General features: G+C 47.4%; 2 protein-coding genes across 2 annotated transcripts in view; one reads left to right on the top strand and one right to left on the bottom strand.

Annotated features, from left to right (window-relative positions):
- The window catches only part of METRN (meteorin, glial cell differentiation regulator), a 53,424-nt gene extending 42,727 nt beyond the window's left edge, over positions 1-10,697 (top strand). Inside the window, exon 4 of the mRNA XM_019493010.2 lies at positions 5,240-10,697. Coding sequence (XP_019348555.1) covers positions 5,240-5,397 — 158 coding nt within the window. The 3' untranslated portion in view covers positions 5,398-10,697. The remainder of the gene's footprint in view (positions 1-5,239) is intronic.
- The window catches only part of FBXL16 (F-box and leucine rich repeat protein 16), a 204,189-nt gene that overhangs the window by 190,382 nt on the left and 1,576 nt on the right, over positions 1-12,231 (bottom strand). The window lies entirely within an intron of this gene.

The following is a 12,231-nucleotide window of genomic DNA, read 5'->3' as shown; positions in this document are numbered from 1 at the left end:
TTTACTCCCTATATATCTAAAAAACAATTTCTTATTGTCTTTTACTTGGGTTGCCATCCTCAGCTCCATGGTAGCTTTGGCCCGCCTAACTGCCTCCCTATAAGCACGAGCATAGGAGGTATATTCATCTTTAGTGATCTCACCCTGTTTCCACTTTTTATGTGCTCCCCCCTTTTGGCCCTTAGGCTACCCTGGATTTCTCTGGTCAGCCATGGAAGCCTCCTGGCCCCTTTCCCTCTTTTGCCTCGCTCAGGGATTGTCTCGCTTTGTGCCCGAAGGATCGTTTCCTTAAGGCACAGCCACCCTTCTTGGGCTCCCATCCCTTCAAAACTCCTACTCTGCAGTGCGTCCTTGACTAATCGCCTGAGTTCATTGAGATCAGCTTTCCTAAAGTCTAGCACTTTCACCCTACTAGTTACCTTACCCACTCAACGTCTTATGTTGAATTCTATTATTAGGTGATCACTGTCCCCCAAATGGCTACCGATCTGGAGGTCCCCTACCATGTCATCCCGTGTTGCCAATACCAGATCCAGTATGGCATTCCCCCTAGTGGGACCATGTACCTCCTGTGTCAGGTGGAGGTCCTGTACACAGGTTAGAAACCTGCGTGAGCGGTGGGACTTTGCTGTCTGCGTCTCCCAGCAGATGTCCAGGTAGTTTAGGTCCCCCATGACTACTGCCTCTTTAGCTTTTATGGTCTCCGAGAGTTGCCTCAGGAGCCCCGCATCTATTTCTTCCCCTTGATGTGGGGGTCTGTAGCAGACCCCTACCACCAAATCCCTTTCTCCTTGCCCCCCATGTAGCCTAACCCACAATCCTTTTGTGGTCCAATCCAAAACTTTTGGTCCCCTAGGAAGAAGGCTGCATCTTGTACTGACAGTGGGATATGAACTGAAGGTCTCATCCCCAAGCAGTGCAACCAGTCAGGTGAAAGCCATCTGTCAGACACCTGGAAGAGCTGTTGTATGAGGACATGAGACACTACCAGGCCCCAATACTCCACAGTGGTTTGACATGGATGCTTTTTGTGTGGTGTTGACAGAGCTGTGGGCTACGAGAGTCACAAAAGCAGACTGAGTAGTCCAGGCTCACAGAGATGACCAAAACCATGCACCTGATACCCATACCAATTCCTGGGAATTGGGAGAAGAGGCAGGGATCTTAGCCCTATGAGTCTCATTGATGTTAATGGCAATGACACAGGTAGAACTCTCTGGGCTGCCCTGAAAACTGCCCTACCTGAATTCTCCTAGCTGGACAGATAGGGAAGCTGCCTAGGGAAGATGTGACATCTCCTTCAGTGGAGCCATCTGTCCAAGACTGTTTAATAGTGGTTCAGTACCCGTTGAGGTACAGCGGCTTTAAGCCCAGTTTATGGAAACAGGAGTCTCCTCCCTTGCTTGCTCCGAGGGCCTTATGGCTGAAAGCAAGCAAAACTTGGGGGCATCTGAACCCCAAGCCTCCAGGCTTGGGCCTGGAAGTAGGATGCCCAACAAAGGCTTTGGAAACATCTGAAGTCCCAGGTGTGGGTGGACGATGTTTGCTGGTAGTGGGGCCATTTATGGTTATGGACTCTTGGATTTGGAATTAGTTTTGGCTAATTTAGCCTCAGATACAAATTATATATTTAAAAAAAAAATAAATCCCACAGCGGGTTGGACTACAGAACCCTTGATGTCCTTCCCCGTCCTTTACACCTATGGCAATACACCCTGTTGCACAGAGTAAGGGCAAAACTCTCCTCTCGGAGCTACTCAGTGGAGCTTGAATCAGATATCCTCTTCCTCTAACAGGTGCAGATGAGCCTGCATGTGCAGAAAGAGTATGGGAGTCAACATAGCCACAATCTCCCCTGCCATCCCTTCCCCTCTGCTCAGCTGTCTCAGGGGCTAATTTTTAGCTGTCTTTGGAATTGTTCATATCCTAGACTGTTTCCTCCATGACTACAAATACCCAGAGAAATCCTGTTGCTCCCATTTCCTGAACAGCTGCCAAGCAGGTAAATTTACCAACAGAACCCATCCAAACTGACTGCCAAACCAGGCTCTGACAGTCACTAGTGTGTTCTAGAAAGCTTTGACAGACTGTGAGAATCCACTTGCTCTTCCCACCACCCCCTGGGACAACTAGAGAAGCCCAAGTTTAGAGATTAAAGGACAGCAACTAAGGTAGATGAAGGGTCATCAGGCACTCTAGGGCAACTAGCTTCTCCCAGTGACTGTGGGGAAGGGAGTGAGATATAAGAGAGCTTTCAACAATGTCAGGGTCCAGGTGCCCCCTGCACACTTGATAAAAGCATAAAAGCAGAGGCGGAGGGACTACTCACAGCTCCATTAATCACAGCAGGAGTCAGGGAAGGCTGCAAGATGGTACGATTGCAGCTACATTCCTCCTAAGGAGAACAATGTCTGTGTGTGCTGACCGGCCTGAGGGTGGTGGGGACTGGGGTTCACAGCCCTTTTCAGCCTCTGCTATGAGGAACTGCGACAGGAATGCTACAGGGAGGGTCTGTAAATATGGGTACAAAGAGAGAAGAGGGAAGCCAAACGTAATAAACCAGAGAAATGAGGTGTCGGCAACTGTCCACAAAAAGCAGGGAGATGCAGCCTGGGTGCCTTCTCCTCTAATTAACTCATTGTTGTTCCAGCTTTCCTGTTTTGTTTTGTTTTTTGTTGGTTTTTTTAATTGTGGGTGGGCACTTTGTCTCCTAAATGAGAAGACTAGATTCCACTCTCCCTCCCCCACTGCACATACAACCTCCTTCCCCACCACCCCGTCCGGCTCCCCACTGTCTTCCCATACGCTGGAATTTTCCCACAGTCTCAGCCTCATTCTCAAGCCTGTTTTCATTAAGAGGAAATTCTAAGCTCCGTTCTGAATGTAACACTGCGTGGACAGCCACAACAGGTGGTGTGATTTTCAAATCCAGTGGAGAGAAAGAAAGACACACAGGCACGCACGTATGCATGCACACACACACACACACAGATCTGTGCAGGGAAAGACGCAGGCAAAATTCCCTTTTCTTTCCTCTTCACAAGGAGAAGAAATAGGTCAAAGCCAGCCCCATTGTACACACACACACACACACACACACACACACACACACACACACACACATCAAAAGCAACAACGTGACCAAATCTAAATCCAAGGAAGAAAAGATTGAGTCCAATTTGTGCCCAGTGGCCCTCACCATACAGGAGACCCCAGTGTTGAAGCTGATCCGTTAGAAGACTGGATTTACAGTCCGCTGAACTGCACAGATGCTGTTATAGTTAGAAAGATCCCTTTAAAATGGAGGGGGGATCCTCAATGATAAAATACCAACAGGGTTTTATGTCATAATGCTAAACCAACCAACACGAAGAAACTTAAAGCTGAGGATATCTCTCTGGCCTGATAAGGTGATGGCCAGATAGAGTCCAACACCAGCTCGACATATCCATTTCAGGCCTTTCCTTGGATTGGGGAACAGCTTCAATTAAAGAGAGACTCTAAAAAGAAAAGTTGCAGAGAATGTTATGGGGAGTGGGACTGGCCAAGATGTTAGTAGCAGGAAAAGAGACATTTGGGGTCTTTCCGGGGTTCTGTCAGGAACCCTAAATAAATCATTCCCCTTTGTTGCAACCCGGTTTCCAAGCCAGTAATGTTCTTTCCCCTCCCCCCCTTTACAGACAAGTCATTCAGTTACATGCTTTGAGATACTCAGGGCAGGGAGTAACAATGATCGTTATTACTTTAAATGGATTTGAATGCAGGACCCACAGCACAGGGCCAATACCACCAAAGCTAATAGCTACAACCTTGACCAGCAGTGTTAATTGAAAGCATACAGCACTTTTCAGTGGTAGAGCTCAAAACACCTCACAGAGCAGGTCGGTATCATTATTCCTAGCTCATAAAAAAGGAAAACTGAGGCACAGAATGGAGAAGTGAATTGCTAAAGGTCAACCAGCAGAACCAGGAGAAGCAGCTCTTGAGTCAATCTGGTGCTCCATCCACTAGCCCACACTGCTTCTCTTGGGACAATTCTTTGCAATAGGTGACTAGCTCCTGAACAGAAAGCAAGACAGCTGTGGCCTCGAGAGATGGCATAATTAAGACTCACCCTTGAGTCACTATTTTCCCAAAATGCACTGGGAGCTCTACAAGACAAACAAAAAAAATAAGGCTTCTATCCAGGATCACAATCCTGCAAGATTACTGCACCAACAGAGCCCTGCTCTGTAGGCTCAGGGCTGATGGGTTTCAGGGCTTGTGGCATTTCCCCATCTCATGCCCACTGGCTATGTCCCTCCTACAGAAGGACAAGCTAGGATGCTTTTTGACTACATCTTCTCTACCACCCACCAGGCCTGTGCCCTCCCAGGCAGCCAGACAAGGGCTATGGCCTGTACCTACACAAGGAGCTATTAAGATTTCCAGCTACCCCAGTATGTTTCCAGGAAAGGTCAAAGAGACCTTTCGGCCTTGCAAGGGCCAGCCCCAGGGATGGGTCTTAGGCCTTTTGGTCCAAACACAAGAACCTGGAAGGGGAGCAGAAGGTCAGTGTGAACAAAGATCCAGACCTAAATGTTGGAGACAAGTCCTAATTCCAGTACAGGCCAAACCAAAGCACCATGTCAAAACCCTCCTGAGCAATGGGTGGTTGGAAATCCAAGGGCTGCAGGAGGAAGGGTGGAGTGGAGATGTACGGAGATGAACTAGGAGTAAGTGGAGAACCACCACTTCTACCCTCCCCTGTCCAAGACAGACTCTTCCATCTGTAGCCCAGCTCCCACCCATCCCCCAAGGTGAATTAATCTCACTCCTGCTCCCAAGCACTTGATCCTCCTCCCAAGTCAATCAGCTCAGTCCACACTAGTCAGCAGCCAGCTGGCAGCAGTCAGCTGTGGCCTGAGCTGGCACCTGCTGCCTGGATTCTGACTTCTCCAACTGGGTGCTCTCTGAGTGCAAAAGCCCCACCCCACAGATCTTGCTTTAATCTGCCCCAGTGCACAGGTGCCTCTGACTCTACATGATGGCAGATGGTCTGGAGAGCAGAGAAAAGTCAGGGCAAATTGTTAGCAACAGAGCATCCAGCAGCCTGCCCCACCAAGGACTCTTGTATTTGTCTCTCATGGCTCAAAAATTTCTCCCAGTTTAAGGAGAGGAAATAAATGAAAACAGGCTGTTTGGAACTAAATCCTAAGGTGGGTGCATGCTCAGCAGGGTGCTGACTCCTTTCTCTCAGCACAGGTCCATTGCCATCCTGCACAGACACAAGAGGGAAGAGTCCTTCCAGCAGGAATACCAGCAGCACAGCCATCTGGAACTCCAATTGCAGGCCAGTACCCATCTGTGGTACATGCTCATCCCCAGGGGGAAACTTCCAATGAAGCTCACAACTAGTCAATGAAGGTAGTGCTGGTAATGGCGCTGTCCTGAGACCACCACCAATGCCACTTTCATCCTTTAAATCAGTGGTAAACGACTGTAAGGTCTCAACATTTCCAGCAAATCACTTGCATTCTAATCTTCACAGTTTTAACTGAATATGCTAAGCAGGAGATGTAAATGAAAATACACTTCTAAGCTTAAAAAGTAAAACTCTTAACTACTCTTTCATTAAGTCTGGTTAATGAAATGACTGTTGTCAAATCAATGGAAACAAGACATGACTGTCAAGTTGAATTGACAATGGTTAGCCTTACATCTGGTTCCACATGCTGCTCACATACTTTTTTTTGAGCCCAACCAGTGCAGACAATCCATCTTCACAAATAAACATAGTGGAAAATGGCCTGAAATGCACCCGTTGCCTCCTCAAAAAGTCTGCAAAGTATGGGTTCACTTACCCAGCTGGTGGAAATCACTGCTCTGCTAACACAGAAGATGGCCATGTTTGAATCCCCTCTGAGCACTGCCCTGCCCCCACTAACTGGGGGGAAGTCTTGATCACAATAAGCCTGAAAACACATTCCACAGGAGTAGAAAGTGAAATGAGAAGCCAGCTTGTTCTGAATCTGGTACTAATGAGAGAGAAAATCCAGCTATCCAGTACAACTCTTACCCCAAGAAGAACAGTACCACAGTGAGGAAGAAGTCTTTAAGCCAAGCTCCCTCTCTGTAGGGTGAGGTTTCCTGCAGACACAAGACTTTTTTTTAATAATAAATAAATACATTTAAAAGAAATGGAGGAATGTTAATATGGGGCAGCTCCAATTTCTGTAACCCCAGCCACATCCACCCCACACAAGTTATTTGGCTTTAGAGAAATCTGCCAGGAAACCAAGAATTTCTCCCAGCCCAACAGCTCCCTCCCTGGAGCCAGACTCTTCACTGGCATAAAGCAGCAAAGCTCCACTGCCTTCAGTGGAGCAGTGTTGACTTCTCCATCTCAGGGATTCAAGTCCTCATTTATCCACAGAATGGTATTTCTGAGGAAATCCCTTCCTGCCAAAAGCAAAGAGCACCCTGTTGTCATGGCCTCTTCTACTTACACAACAGCCCAGGAGAGGAGGGATGGAGTAAGGGAGTTAGGGGATGGATGGATATTTAAGGGCTACAGTGGCAGAGAAGGGGGAAGGGAGTTCAAACTGGAACCTGTTCCTCAGTCCTCTAAGTCAGGGGGAATCCTTTAATGGAATCCAGGGGCTTTGAATCAAGCCTTTAATGTGCCCAGTTCCAGCAAAGCAACATCCTGTTGGATCAGGATTGTGCTGTGATTTGTAAGGGGGAAAAAAACCCCAGTCCTATGCTAACTGCCACCCCATGCAGACCAGTGAAGCTAAACAAGACTAAGACAGCACGAGAATCTGTCCACAGTTAAGCACTGGGGTGAATCAAGCTCAGTACCAGGCACATTTTATTCAACCTGCCCATCCCAGAGAGGCAGCTTTAGCCCTTCTAGAGGCCACCACCTGCAGAGGTATTTTCTATCGGAACACACCACCACAGTGCTTGGGTGGTGACAGCACATTGTCAGGGTCTGGGGTCAGCAGGCAGGGTAAGGGTATGAAGCTGCTTGGAGCTGAAATTTTGCAAGAGCAGCTCCCAAGAGTAAAGCACTAACACTCTTGGGCACCCAGCCTCCACACGGCCCCACACCCCAGCTTCTGTGAGCCTGTGCTCCCCCTAGACCCAGCCTTAGCATGGTCACATGGTCCTGCTGCCCCATGTCTGGCTCCCTGAATGCCCAGTCTCCACGCTGCTGATAGCAGTCTGACACCAAAGCAGACTTGAACACCTTCTTCCCTGGGTCATCCTCAAAACCTCCCAGTAGCAGCAATCCATAGGACAAGGCTGCATTCAAGACTGTCAGCCTCAAACATGGGGAGTCAGGTGCTTCAAGAGCTTTCGAAGGTTTGAAAATTGTAAGATTAATAAAGCAAACAGCAGGGTCCCATGAATTCCCTGAACCATTTTAAGCTGTCCTCTGTGAACAGAAGCACTAAAATCCCAGCTTGAAAACCAAAAGCAACAATTTTCACCCATTCCCAGGACTCCTGGAACAGGGGCTTTAGGAGAAACCCCGTGTCCTATGAGACAAGTGGTAACCCCAGCAAAGCACTGACAATACTATAACATCCCTGCATTCTCTTACTGGAGCTCTCCGCATCACTTCTTGCTATGCTGTGTGTGGGAGGGGAAGGGGATGGAGGGAAACAGGCTGTGCTGCCTATGGCCCTAGTGAGGGCCCCCCCCTGGGATGGGAGTTACACTGTGGCTAATCTCAGCAGCTGGTTTCCATCACAGAGGTGTAACAGATATTGTGGAAGAGCCAGGCTGCTGCACTCTGCTCCTGATGGGCCCTCTCTCTGGTGATTTTCTTCCCATTTACAGTCAGACTCTGAATGAGCAAATGCCTCCAGCCACCCATAGAGCTCTGAGGCCAGCTTCTCTTCCACTTCATTCTTTTAAAGAAATCACCCAATTACAGACGCAAAGGAAAGAAAACAAACCCACACACTCCTGTCCCACCCACACGCTGGGACACATCTCTAGCCAGCTCTCTCACAGATGGCACTTCATAGCAGCTGAAGGGACAGGAACTCAGGGCTGACAGCATAAGCACTTGACACTTGAGCCAAAGGATTTCTCTGCCCTGTGAGCGGTAGGGAGGCTGACACACATGATTTGGTCAGTCTGACTCTGTCCAGTAGAGGGCAGAGATAACACATCAGTACAACACAGCCCCAACAACCAACAGCTCAACATCTACATGGGTTGTCTTAACTTTGACCATAACAGAAGCCAGCATACAAAACCACAAAGAACAATAAAAGATTAAGGATGAAAATCAAGCAAGTCAAAAGAAGAAACAACTTCACCTGTGGCAATTTTGCAGTTCTTGGAACTAATGTAAACTACTGCATTTAAACCATTTTAAACCCCTCACTGCTATTCTTTAAAAAGAAGATTCCTTTAAAATCTCTGGGCAAATCAGCAGTGACACATGCCTGCTCCATGGTAATGATAGCAGTAGGCAGCTGTCAATCCTTCTGGATTATGGTGTATGCATGAGAGGGCACCAGTACCTTTGACATGTATGCCTAGGCAGAAGCATGGAGGAGTGGAGGCTGCTCTGACTTTCCATCCCCCTTTACGCCATTGAGACAGTATCTGAAGGCCAGACTGAGTCCCAACATTCAGTGCCTCAGTGGCTGCAGTTATATGCATGTCCAGAAATCAAACCTGGGTCTCACACATGGCAGACAAGGATTCTACCACTGAAACTGAACACAGGTGGCAGGTGATTAGATAACAGTAAACTGAATCATGTCAAATTGGACAGGGCTGGAAACCAGGCCAATCCCTCTGAAGTCAACAGGGGCTGTATCCGTTTAATCTGGAGTGCAAGGATGGCTGAGTAGAGCCCCTGGTAAGACGGGCAAGGAAGTGCATGCTTCCCCCACACCCCACTAGACACATCTCCATCCTGCTATTAAATTCCCAAGGACACTGCCAGACATTCCAAACATTGGAGCTGTTCTGCAGTGAGGACAGGCTGTGGTTAAGGTACTGAGCCAAGACCCTGGGGATAATGTCCAACTCCCAGCTCTGCTACAAGCTTCCTGTTTTGCTTTGGCTTGGTCACTTTGAGCACATCTACGCAGCAGCAGGGCTGTGTCTGGGAGCCCCACCATGCAGCATTCTCAAAATGACACTTGAGACATCTCAGAACACCTCTGAACATATGCCAGGAAGCAGGCCTGAGGCAGAGAGCCTAGAGCAGTACTGAACAGGTGCTCTGAGCCCCTCAAAGGTAGCTTAATTTCCAGGAACTGGCATGTGTGGAGCAGAAGAGAGCAGATGGGGACTGCACCACAGAAGAGCTCATGAAAGGAACATGGTGGCCACATAGACCTCTGCATGCTTCAGCATCCCCACCTCTAAAATGGAGATAAAATACTCCCTCCCGGCCATCCCATGACTCATTAGTCTATTTAGACTGCAAGTGTTCTGGGGCACAGACTCTTCCTCATTATGTCTGTACATTGCTTAGCACAGAGGGACTACAGCCATAAGACAAGAAGTGAATAATAAAGTGGACAACAGCCATTAGCACCTCTACTCACTGGCCTGAGGCCTCAAAAGGAAACCCACAACACAGGGTTTCATGATTCTGCCAACCCACAGCATCCAGAAAGTAGGAGACTGGTTTAAACAGTGTAAGATTTAATATTAATAAATAAACCTTTGGGTTTTTTAATTCCCAGCTGGTTTTTTTTAAGCCTTTAGGGTCATGTTTTCTAGCTTTTCTCTATAAGCACAGGCTTTAGAAGCTTTTTTTTTTTTTTTTTTTTTTTTTTTAAATGGAGCTGACATGCTCAATCCATCATATGACTCCTGAACCTGGACAGCTTCATGGACATCACCAAACAGCACCACAACTGCAACAGAATCACAAGACTGGACAGCACAGGTAAAATAGTGCTTTTCCCTCCAAGTCAGCCATAATGCTCCAGCACCATGCACTGTGCTGCTGGAAGGGTAAATGATAGGAGGCAAATGACAGGTCCTAGGACACATGGTTGTTTAAGTTCCACTGGTCCATTCCACCAAAATAGAGTGCCAAGCTGACATGGCCAATTATATACTATCCTGCCTAAATTCCATTTCTTCCTTCACATCAGTGCAATATTTATTCTCACTTCCTGTGTGGTGCATAATGCTCCACAAGCAGTCAGTCAGTCTGAAACACAAACAGGATGTTTCCCAAGTGGTCCATGCAGCCACCACAGAAATTCCTTTATTTGTACAGGTACATAACATAGACAGTAAATTATATCATTCTGCACGTACACACATTATCTGTAGGTATATATATTGCACTTAGCCATACACACAGGTAAATGTACTCTTTGTTTCTTTGAATCTGTAGCAAGAAGCCAAAAAGGTAGGGTGAGCTTAGGAAGTTTCTAGGCAGAGATTTATACAAAGGAACTTCAGGGGTAGTACAGCTTTCCTTACTCCTTGTTCAGTGTCAGAGGAAAATTACTTCTAACATGGCCCCTCTATGGTCACACAATAGTTACCAGCCATTTCCCCTTTAAGGATCTCATACACAATCCCCTACATTTGCTCAGTTATCCTGTTTAACTGGGACCTTCCTTTCTGATCAGACAGCTGGATACCTTGTAAAAGCCTCCTCAGAGCCAGATCCTTGAAGAGAAGCTAAAGCTAAGATATGGCCTTTAACATTACCTACTCACTTTCAAAGGGAGAGACATTCAGGAGAGGTCAACTTAGTATAACTACCCAAGGAAAATCTAAACTGGAACTATCATTTGGAGACCTGACTGGAGTCCCTCCTCTCAAATCTCCCTGTCCTGCAACATGTTTGGCTGTTAGAAGTCTATTTGTTTAAGGAGATGAGCAACAGGCTTCATGCTGAGCCAGTTTTTCTAGTAACATGTCACAATGATGGATCTCTCTTCTCTATAGTTATCAGTCCATCAGTCTTGCATTTCCATACCACAGGAGACAGCACTGGGATTTTAACAGCAAAGGCAGTGGGCCTAACACTCATGTTTATACAAGCTTCATTGCCTGAGCCCCTGTTCTTTCATTGTCTCATGTCTAATCTCCCTACTCAGCTTTTGCTGTATATACCGTAATCTGAAGCTGACTGTTTAAATCCCAGCCTAGTCAGGCACCAGAGGTCAATGAAGGTAGTGCGGACGGGAAAGCCAAGAAGCTCTGGGCTCTGACCTGTTGAAGCAGAGTGAAAGCTCCATGGTTAAGGCAGGGATCAAGGCTAGAATCCATGTCCAGGGGCTGGGGAATCCAATCTGCGTAGCTTCTCCTCCCAGTGTCTGTACAGCACTTAGAGGATCTGTGTGCTGTTGGCCCAAATGTTATTAGCCAAAGTCTATCCATAAGGACAGTGAGGCATGGTCCATCTGGGTTTAGGTGGCCCGTTGGGCCAATGACAAATGAGACAGTGATATGGCTGAAGGTGGTCTTACAGTTACCTGGGGACGAGTTTCAGGCCAATCTGAAACATCATCTGAGTTAGTCCTATCCCCTCACTGACACACACCCCTAGAGACAAACTAAACTAAGAGGGCCTCTGACCTACTGTCAAGTTGCTCTCCCCACATCCCTATACTATATGCCTATATGACACCTTACAGAAGGAAATGTCAGAAGTGCACTGCATCTTAGCCAGTACCACTCTCTCTCCAGCCCTCTCCACACCACAGCTTCCTCCAGCCATTCTCCTCAAACTGCCAGCTTCCCAAACGGGCCCAGAGAGACTCACTGCTACGAGGAAAACACCTCAGCTATGTTGTGTAGGGGGGTGAAGGGGACAAGGACAACAGGCAGACACATTCTTGCACACCTATAAGCCACAGTGCATCTCACAGAAATATTGGACTGAAGACTACAGAGCCTTGTTTGGAGCTACAAAAACCTCCCAAAACCTCTGCCCCAAGTCTAAACATATGTCCAGCTGAAAGGTACCACCTCTGAAAATACATGATAAAAAGTGGCTCTGAGAGAAGACGAGAGAGGACAGGATAACTGAGCTGTTGATAGCACAGTGCAGACACTATTCAATTGGGAGGGGTAAAGGAAACAGAAGCCTGAGAAAAGAAAGAAAAGAGGAGTTGGATTAACTATGCAGGGCACTGCGGCAGCACAGGCAGCATTAAACCTGAGACAGTTTGGCTGGCTGCTCTCAGAGAGATTGAGCTTTTCTTCATCAGGCTTGGATTTCTGGCCAGAAATATAATT

Source organism: Alligator mississippiensis, chromosome 13 (genome assembly GCF_030867095.1).
Source record: "Alligator mississippiensis isolate rAllMis1 chromosome 13, rAllMis1, whole genome shotgun sequence".
Lineage (NCBI taxonomy): Eukaryota > Metazoa > Chordata > Crocodylia > Alligatoridae > Alligator > Alligator mississippiensis.
This window is presented reverse-complemented; position numbering and strand designations above follow the sequence as displayed.